Source organism: Gekko japonicus, unplaced genomic scaffold, assembly GCF_001447785.1.
Source record: "Gekko japonicus isolate JY-2015 unplaced genomic scaffold, Gekko_japonicus_V1.1 scaffold131, whole genome shotgun sequence".
NCBI lineage: Eukaryota > Metazoa > Chordata > Lepidosauria > Squamata > Gekkonidae > Gekko > Gekko japonicus.
In genome coordinates this window covers 2,969,255-2,977,587 of record NW_015167061.1, presented here as the reverse complement: position 1 = coordinate 2,977,587, position 8,333 = coordinate 2,969,255, and the positions used below count along the sequence as shown (strand labels likewise).

The 8,333-nt window shown below is 61.2% G+C and overlaps 1 protein-coding gene across 1 annotated transcript in view; it reads right to left on the bottom strand.

Annotated features, from left to right (window-relative positions):
• Nucleotides 1-374: 374 nt before the first annotated feature.
• The window catches only part of CLCNKA (chloride channel, voltage-sensitive Ka), an 11,573-nt gene continuing 3,614 nt past the window's right edge, over nucleotides 375-8,333 (bottom strand). The window contains exons 7-19 of the mRNA XM_015412625.1: nucleotides 7,907-8,032; nucleotides 7,347-7,431; nucleotides 7,126-7,227; nucleotides 6,382-6,466; nucleotides 5,700-5,873; nucleotides 3,984-4,053; nucleotides 3,730-3,840; nucleotides 3,191-3,404; nucleotides 2,373-2,506; nucleotides 1,867-2,000; nucleotides 1,602-1,685; nucleotides 965-1,051; nucleotides 375-708 (exon numbers count right to left, since the gene is read on the bottom strand). Of these exons, the coding sequence (XP_015268111.1) occupies nucleotides 661-708; nucleotides 965-1,051; nucleotides 1,602-1,685; nucleotides 1,867-2,000; nucleotides 2,373-2,506; nucleotides 3,191-3,404; nucleotides 3,730-3,840; nucleotides 3,984-4,053; nucleotides 5,700-5,873; nucleotides 6,382-6,466; nucleotides 7,126-7,227; nucleotides 7,347-7,431; nucleotides 7,907-8,032 (1,454 nt within the window). The 3' untranslated portion in view covers nucleotides 375-660. The remainder of the gene's footprint in view (nucleotides 709-964; nucleotides 1,052-1,601; nucleotides 1,686-1,866; nucleotides 2,001-2,372; nucleotides 2,507-3,190; nucleotides 3,405-3,729; nucleotides 3,841-3,983; nucleotides 4,054-5,699; nucleotides 5,874-6,381; nucleotides 6,467-7,125; nucleotides 7,228-7,346; nucleotides 7,432-7,906; nucleotides 8,033-8,333) is intronic.

Sequence of the window (8,333 nt, the reverse complement as noted above, 5' to 3'; positions counted from 1 at the left end):
GAGGGAGCGCAGTGCCCCCCTCCTGCCTCAAGCCTCGTGGCCAGCAGTGGCTCTCGGTTTGGTGCTGTGGGTGACTCGACAGGCGAGTTGTCGTGGCTCTGATCTGTCACAGCTCCCAGGTCTTTGCCGTGAGCGCTTGCCGGGGGCTGGGGACTGGCGTTGCAGGTGAGATGCAGTGGGTATGGGTGCCTGTCCACCCCACTCCACAGGCAACATAGACAGCTGTCAGTAAAGAAATATCACACGACAGATATCGTTTAAAGTTTATTCCAGTGCTTTTGTGTGAACATTATTATAATAATTCGTATGCATAACTGAAAAGGTAATCCTGGCCTGAGGACCTCACAATCTAAAATTTGACACGGTGGGGGGAGGGGGGAAGAGGAGGAGGGGGAGGGGGCAGAGTTGCCGGGAGAAAGCAGGCCTGGCCCCAGCAGGTGGCCCTGGGGGGGGGGCAGGGAGGCTCTAGGCGTCCAGGAACACCTGAGAGGCCAAGGAGACCTTTGCGGTGTGAGTCAGACTCGAATGGGACTCCCTGCCCTCGGCCGTGGGGAGGGAGAGAGAGAGACGGAAGGAAGGCGAGTCCTCAGCTTCCACGATGTGTTTCCTGCGTCTGTTGTCGGTGGCAGGGCTGGGGGCCCCTGGCCGGGAGTCTCTTCCTTATTTTGGGGCTTTGGGGTTTGCCAGGTCTTCGATGGCTTTCCTGATCTGAGGAGAAAGAGGCCCAGGGAGGCGTTGAGGCAGGCCGGAGTCTGGCTCCTGGGGGCTTTAAAGGGTCAGTGAGCGGTGATGTCACGCGGGCCCAGGAAGGGTCAGATTCCTCAGGGCAGAGATGTGGAGAGAGCTGTCGCAGCAGCGGGGCCTGGGTAGGCTTGTGCAGCCAGCCTGCAGGGCACTTTGAGGAGGAGGAACCCACCCGGGCGGGGACACCCTCCCCCTCCCCCTCCCCGCCTGGGCCCGGTACCTCGCTCCTGGAGACAACCCCCACTGTCTTTCCGAGCTGGGTGACAAATGCCCGCTGCAAATTCAGCAACTCAAAAAGGTTGTGTGCCTGTTGAGAGAGAGAGAGAGAGAGAGAGAGAGAGAAACAACGGGGGACAATGACAAAAGGAGAGGGTCAGAGGATCCCTAAGCCGTCCAGAGTCCCAAAGGGGCCCGTCCCCTTCGACCAGGCCTCAGCTGAAGCAAAAGTGCTGAAGGAAAGATGGAATGGAAGCAGCAGGACTCATCCTGTCCCGCCTTCTCTTGGCACCGGTTGCCCTGCGAGGTGTGCAGAAGGCCCCTGCCTGGCGACAGCCCTCTCAGACCTGCTTCCTCCTCCTGTGTGTAAGAAGTGCAGAAGTGGGTGCACCCCCGCCCCCCGCCCCCCGCCCAGGCTCTTCTGAGCTTGGAGTGGCCACGGAGCGTGGGACTGTCCCCCGGGGGAGACCGACAGGCCGCTCGCTGGGAAAGGGCACGTAGAGGACTGCTTAGGGGTGTCCTGTTGTTTCAGTTCTCCCCCCCCCCCTTTTCTTTTGCTCATCCGGAGAGGTCCCTGCAGGCCTCCGGTGGGTTATGGGGGAGGAGGGGGAGTGGAGGGGGTGGGCGATGCTCAGATTCACCTGGTGGAGGGACGTCCAAGGTGACAGTTGCAGAGTGACCGGATGGACCGTGCAGCCTGTGCCCAAGGTCTGGTGGGGCCGCGTCTGTGCAAGAGAACGTTGCGTGAAGGAGGGGGGGCTGGAGCCCAGGGCTAGCGGCGGGAGGGAGGCCGGGATTCCCTCCCGGGAGGACTGCTGGGGGGGCAGAGGGGCCTGGGGAGGGGGTGCCTCTCTCCCAGGCAGAAGCCATCCCTGGAACAGCGGGGAGTGTGGGGAGTGGACCCACCTCCTCCTCCTTCTTCGGGGGCCGGCTGCTGCTGCCACTGCTGCTCTCCTCCTCCTCCTCCTCCTCCTCCTCGCTGGTCTGGAGGAGCTGGATGAGTTCCGATCTCTGCACCGTTCCCACCAGCATCCGTGTTTCTGCAGGAGGAGGGGAGGCGGCTGGCTGTGGGGGGGCTGGAAGCCCTCCTGTTCCCAGCCCCCCCCCTCGGTCCCTGGGGCAGCAGCCCGCCCTCTGTGGCCTCCTGAGCGTGGGGTGGGTGAGCCGCAAGAGCGAACGTGGGGTCCGTTCCCAGGGTCCGCACGTGCCTCTCTTGTAGGACTGGCTCTCTTGATGTGGGCAGAAACCCTCGTGCTGATTCAGCAAGGACGCTCCAAGCTCTGGCTCAGGGCAGGCCTGGCTCAGAGGGGCTTCCTGCCAGCCCCCCCCCCCCTCGGTTTGGCGTTACTGACCCCGGGAATCTGCGCCGCTGCCAGGATCCAGGGGCGGGGCAGCGTTCAGATCCCGCCTACCCGTGTTGTCAATCACTGGATACTCCAGGTCTTCCGTGGAGGTGACTGCTCTGAGGATCTCTGGGAAGGTGGCATCCGTGGGCAGGGCAAGGAATTCCGTGCTCATGAACTCTTGCGTAGTGACCTTGTAGGAGCTGGGGGGCGGAGAGAGCAGGTTTAGCTGCTGCTCTAGGGAGAAAGAGTAGCCGTAGCCGCTTCCGCCCCCCCCCCAGAGACCTTGGATCCCGACCAAAGGAAACCTCCCAGGAAGGAAAGGGGGGGGGGAGGCGGCTACACGGGGCAGTGGTTTGACATAGGTTCTGTAGGCTTGTTGGTTCTGTTTGCATTTTGAGGCTTTTGGCCAGTGGTTAATTCTTCTTGTTTGTTTGTGTACTTGTATCTTTGCTGTGGAGAAAACATGGATTCCTCCCCCCCCCCCCCCCCCCCGCCAAGGGAGGCACACCCTTCGCATTGATCTCACGCCTAAGGACCCAAGCCAGGGAAGCCACAAACGAAAGGCAAAAGCTTTCCTTGGGAAAGGAGACTGTCTGCCCAAGGAAGTGAGTGGAAGGGGGGACAGGCTCCGGCAAAACAGGTGTGTGAATTCACGCAGAGGCCTCCAGGAGTGGACTGCTCAGAGCATCAAGACAAAGAACACACCGGGAGGCCAGCCAGAGAAGCCGCTGAGCCTGTTGTACGGTGCCAGAGAACCATTCTGCACCAAGCCAGAACGGCTCTGTGCATGTGCAGAGTGGCCGGCCCTCAGCTGCTGAGTAGTGGTCACAGCCCGCTGCGTCTCCCCGGCCTGGGAGTTCCGGGCAGGGCCGGCGGCGGCTCACCCCATGTGTCTGCTCCGGATGCGGGGGAGGTAGGGCAGCTTCTTGACGATGATGGTGCCGTCGTAGAAGGAGGGCTGGGACTTCTGGGCGATGGCGTTTGCGATGAGCACTGCCAGGAGGACGGGCAGGATGTGGGCGATCTGCCCCGTCATCTCGAAGGCCAGCAAAGCCGTGGAGAGGGTGTGGGTGACCGCGCCGGAGAAAGCAGCTGCCCCTGTGGGAAAGGCCGAAATGGCTCCTGCCGGCGGGCTCAAGCCGCAAAGGGGTCGGCCCCTGCAGCAGCAGCAGCAGCCGCAGCAGCAGCAAGAGGGCGCAGCCACCCCTCCTCACCCGTCCGTCAGTGCCCAAGGTTGTCCCGGGGAGCGGTGGTCTAGTGAGGACGCTCCGGACTCCCTTGTGCCCAGGAAGACGGGCTAACTGCGGGGGCTGTTCCGAAGCCTGTGGGGCCACAGGGGCTTGACTCTGCCGTGCAGCAGACCCAGGGGGCCCGCGGAGTCTCTCCGGCGTCCCCCACCCCACCCCGGCCACTCCTGACGCACCTGCTAGCGCGTACCCTCCGGGGTTGATGAGGCTCGTGGCTCCCTCCGAGGTGATGCCCCTGGGGAAGAGGAAGGCCGTGGCCTCTCCCACCAGGCGGCCGAGGGCAGCGCCTGCGGGGGGACAAGGAGTCAGGCGCTCCTGAAGGGCGCTCCCGCACCGTTGCTGCTCCCCACTGGTGTCTCCCTGCTGCTCTGGTGGCTGCCCACCCGCGGCATAACCCACCCAGTGTGTAGGGGGTGTTGGGGGCACGCACCATAGATGAAGATGGGCATGAAATATCCGGCTGGCATGGGCATGGTGGTAGCCAGGATCAGCATCCAGAACTGTTAAGATCAAGGAGAGCGAGAGCGACGGTGGTCTGCGGGCGTCAAGGCTCTGGGACTCCGCTCCCGACGAGGCAGAATTCGCACGGGCATCCGAGTGGCTGAGAGGGAAGGGGCCCACGGCTGGCAAAGGGAAGCAGGAGGAGGCTTTGCCTGCCCCCCCCCCCCCCCCAGGGCAGAAAGCTCACGTGAGGCTCAGGAAGAGAAGAAGTGGGAAGCCCCCCCAGTGTGCCAAATGGGGGGGGGAAGGCCTGGAAGAGAGACGGCGACTGGTGTGGAGGGGGGGGGGGGAGATGTCAGCAGGGGCCTCCAGGAGAGGAGAGGTCGTTTGAGGGCTGGATGAAGGCGCTGAGGGCGGGGATTTGCATTTCGGGGCTTGGCGCAGAATCACCAGCCAAACAGAACACAGACTCCTCCGCTGCTTTTCCCTTTGCAGGCAAAGCCACGGCTAATAATTCTACTGTTTTGTAAGTGTGAAGAAATTCCACGACAAGAAGACGAAGTAAAATCGTCAGAGGGGTTCTGCCTACTCAGACCCATGCCCACGCCACGCAAGAGGTTATAGCTAACATTAACGACACATTCTCGGGGCCTGCCACAGAAAGGACGGGAAGTAGTCCGGAAGCCAGGGGAAAGGGAGGCAACGTAAAGGGACCAGATCCTTCGGAAGCCATGAGGATAGTGGCCATTCGTGTGGATGAACGGTCTCGCGCCGCGGCTGCATTTTGTGTTTAAATCAGAAAAGCACCCGAGGCCGGTGGGAACTACCATAAGAACATAAGAACATAAGAGACGCCAATGTTGGATCAGGCCAAAGGCCCATCCAGTCCAACACTCTGTGTCACACAGTGGCCAGAAATACCAGGGGCCATCAGGAGGTCCACCAGTGGGGCCAGGACACTAGAAGCCCTCCCACTGTGGTCCCCCAAGCACCAAGAAGACAGAGCATCACTTGCCCCAGAGCCCCTAGCTATACCTTGTGGCTAATAGCCACTGATGGACCTCTGCTCCATATGCTTATCTAATTCCCTTTTGAAGCCGTCCATGCTTGTAGCACCCACCACTTCCTGTGGCAGTGAATTCCATGTGTTAATCACTCTTTGGGTGAAGAAGTACTTCCTTTTATCCGTTCTAACCCGACCGCTCAGCAATTTCATGGAGTGCCCACGGGTTCTTGTATTGTGAGAAAGGGAGAAAAGTACCTCTTTCTTTACCTGCTCTTTCCCATGCATAATCTTATAAACCTCGATCATGTCACCCCTTAGTCGTCTTTTCTCCAAGCTAAAGAGCCCTAAGCGCTTTAACCTTTCCTCATAGGGAAAGTGTTCCAACCCTTTTATCATTCGAGTTGCCCTTTTCTGCACTTTTTCCAAAGCTATAATATCTTTTTTAAGGTGTGGTGCCCAGAACTGCACACAGTATTCCAAATGAGGTCTCACCATTGATTTATATAGGGGCATTATTATATTGGCTGATCTGTTTTCAATACCCTTCCTAATAATCCCCAGCATAGCACTGGGTGGCTGAAGCCCCGACAGACACTCCAGGCTCCCTGGTGCAGACCCAGGGAAGCCATAGCCTCGTCTGTGGTGGCGTCAAGCAGTCCCAAGAAGGAGGAGACTTCCCGGAGTGGAGAGACGGGGTACCTTCATCACCAGGAAGACCACCAGGCAGCCGAAGACCGTGATGTTTGGATCCCACCACTCCAGCCAGAGGTCGCGGGGATCGACGTGAAGAGGCCTGTCGAGGGATGCGTTGTGGGAAAGGATGCCCCAGGTGCGGTTGTCGAGGAGAGAGGTCAGGAGCTCCTTCATGCTCAGCTGTGAAGGAGGAGACCCGTCACCTCCGGCGGCAGCAGCAAGAGGTGCGTGTGCGGAACCCGCTCCCCGCAGGGGGTTCCCGCTTGCCACGAGAGCCGCCAGGATCAGGCCCAGCTGGAGGCCTCCCCCTTCATTCTGGGGCCCACAAACGAGGCTCCGGCTCCCCGGAACCCCCACGGCTGCTGGTCGGCGGAGGGAACGATGGGTGGTTGCTCCTGGGTTCTGGAAGTCCGACGACTGGAGGCGACCCGTCCTCCTGTGCCACGCTGTCTGCTTTCCAGCTCCCAGACCTGCTGCTCCCTCCCGTCGACCTGGAGGCCACCTGAGGATGTCCCCTCCGTCCCACCTTTGGGCTCTTCCCTGGCATGGACAGGCACTCTGCCCGTGCTCGAGGTCCCGGGGCCTGGCCCTGATGGCTCAGTGCCTCTCCCCTCGCCCCTGCCTGCCCCCGCCACACCACAGGCCCCGTCAGATCCGATGCTGCCGGCAAGCCAGAGCCGCCATTTACCCTGGAAGCCATGAGCCGCCCCAGGCCCAGGGGGAAGGTGACGGAGGAGAGCAGGAGAGCCACCAGGGCGGAGTAGAGAGGCTTCCTGGGGAAGGAGGAGGGGGGAGGGGGGGAGTCAGGGCTGTTTCTCCGGAGCAGGAAAGGATGCCGGTCCCAAAGGTCGACCCTGTGGGTGGGACTGCAGGCCCCGCAGCACCCGAGGCCAGCTTCCTGCAGCCATCTTGGGCGGGGCCAGGCTTGGTTCAGGGAAGAATCTGCAGGCTTTGGGAGAGACACAGAAATCTGTGAACAGCTCTGTGTTACCTGAAAGCTTGCCTACTATTAAGAACAACGCTGCATGATTTTTTTTGGGGGGGGGAGAAGGGGGTCTTTTAGGGATGTGCACAGCCACGCCCAGAATGCTGACCAGGCCTGATGGCTGCCCCCTAAAGCAAAGTCCAAAATTTTTATCAGGTATAAAATGACTTCTTGGTATGTTCTACTTATTTCTCCTGCGGTCGGCACCCTGCTTCTGCAGCCTGACTGGACTCCCGGAGTGGCCGATCCTTTATTAGCCACCTGTCAACGCGCAGCCAGGTCGGGCAGGCAGGGCGCCACGGACCCGTGAAGGAGGCGCCCGAGAGCCTCTGGGCTCTGCTGCATATGTGCACAGACAGCCCCCTGCGAGGCCTGGGCTCCTCTTCCCTGCTGGCCTCAGCCCTCTTCTGTCCCATGGGGGGACGGGGCTTCCTCTCAGAGGCCTACTCAGCAGCAAGCAGCTTGGCGGTGAAGGAGTTCCTCTTGACGTAGCCCAGGAACCAGCGCTGGCAGAAGAGGTAGGCGCAGCTCACGGCCCCGCAGAGGATGCTGCAGCAGAGAGGAGAAGCTGAAGTGCGCTCCCCCTTGGGTGGCTTCCCCCCACCCCACCCCACCCCAGGGCTGCCCTGGAGGGCCTTGAGGAGCCTCCTGCCCACCCCCCCCCTCACCCCAAGAGCATAAAGAAGAGGGTCTCCGGCAGGTCGAAGGGGAAGTTGATCTTGAAACTGGTCTGGAAGACGGCCGTGATGGTTTCTGGGAGGGGAGAGAGGAGGGCAGGAGAAGGAAGTGGGGGGTGGGCGGGGGGGAGACGCCGCCGCCTCCGGAGCCTCTTGGCCCGTCTCCCCCCTCCCAACTTCCCTTCCACCTCCCTGATTCTCCCCCCCCCACAGGTCTGCCATTACCTGCTTGCGAGCTGAGGCCCCTCCCTTATGCACCCATGGCGCTTTCCCTGAATCCCAGGCCACGCACCCCTCCCCAGCTTGTCTGGAAAGCTTTTGGCAACGCTTGCTAGTTTGTGCTTGCCACGATGGAGAGGCATTTGTTATGCAAGTGGACATTGTTGCCTGGCACAGGAGCTTGTGTTTGCTCTCCAAGCTGGACTGAAATACTCTCTTCCAGCTCAGGGTCAGCTTCAGTCTGTCCCGGCCGCCCTCTTATGTGCCCTTTTTCTTTGTGGCCTCCTCCTCCTCCTCCTCCTCCTGCTGCCGCCTGGCCTTTCATCTCCTACCTTGTTCACTGTTGAAGACGGCCAGGAGGCGGAAGAAGAAGGCCCCGCAGGTGGCGGCAAAGAAGCCCCTCCAGTAGTCCCGGACGGCGAAGTGGGATGCCACCACCTCGATGCTGAACAGGACCCCTGGGGCAGACCAAGTGCTGCATCACCAAAGGGGTGTGTGCGTGTGCGCAGGGGGGGGGCTGCCAGCTAGGCCCTCAGGCTCGCTTGGGGAGGGGGCAGGGCCCAAAGCTGCCCCCCCCCGCCTCAGTCCCCTCCCCTCCCCCTCTTCCGGGCTAATCCTCATCTGGTGGCTTTGAAAAGAAGCAGTTTGTCGGTTGGCTCCTCCTCCTCCTCCTCCGGGACTCCGGGAGGTTCCTGCTTCCCCGAGAGATGCAGCCGCTCCGGTCACCACCACGATGAGGTGCTAGAAGGCCTCTGCTCC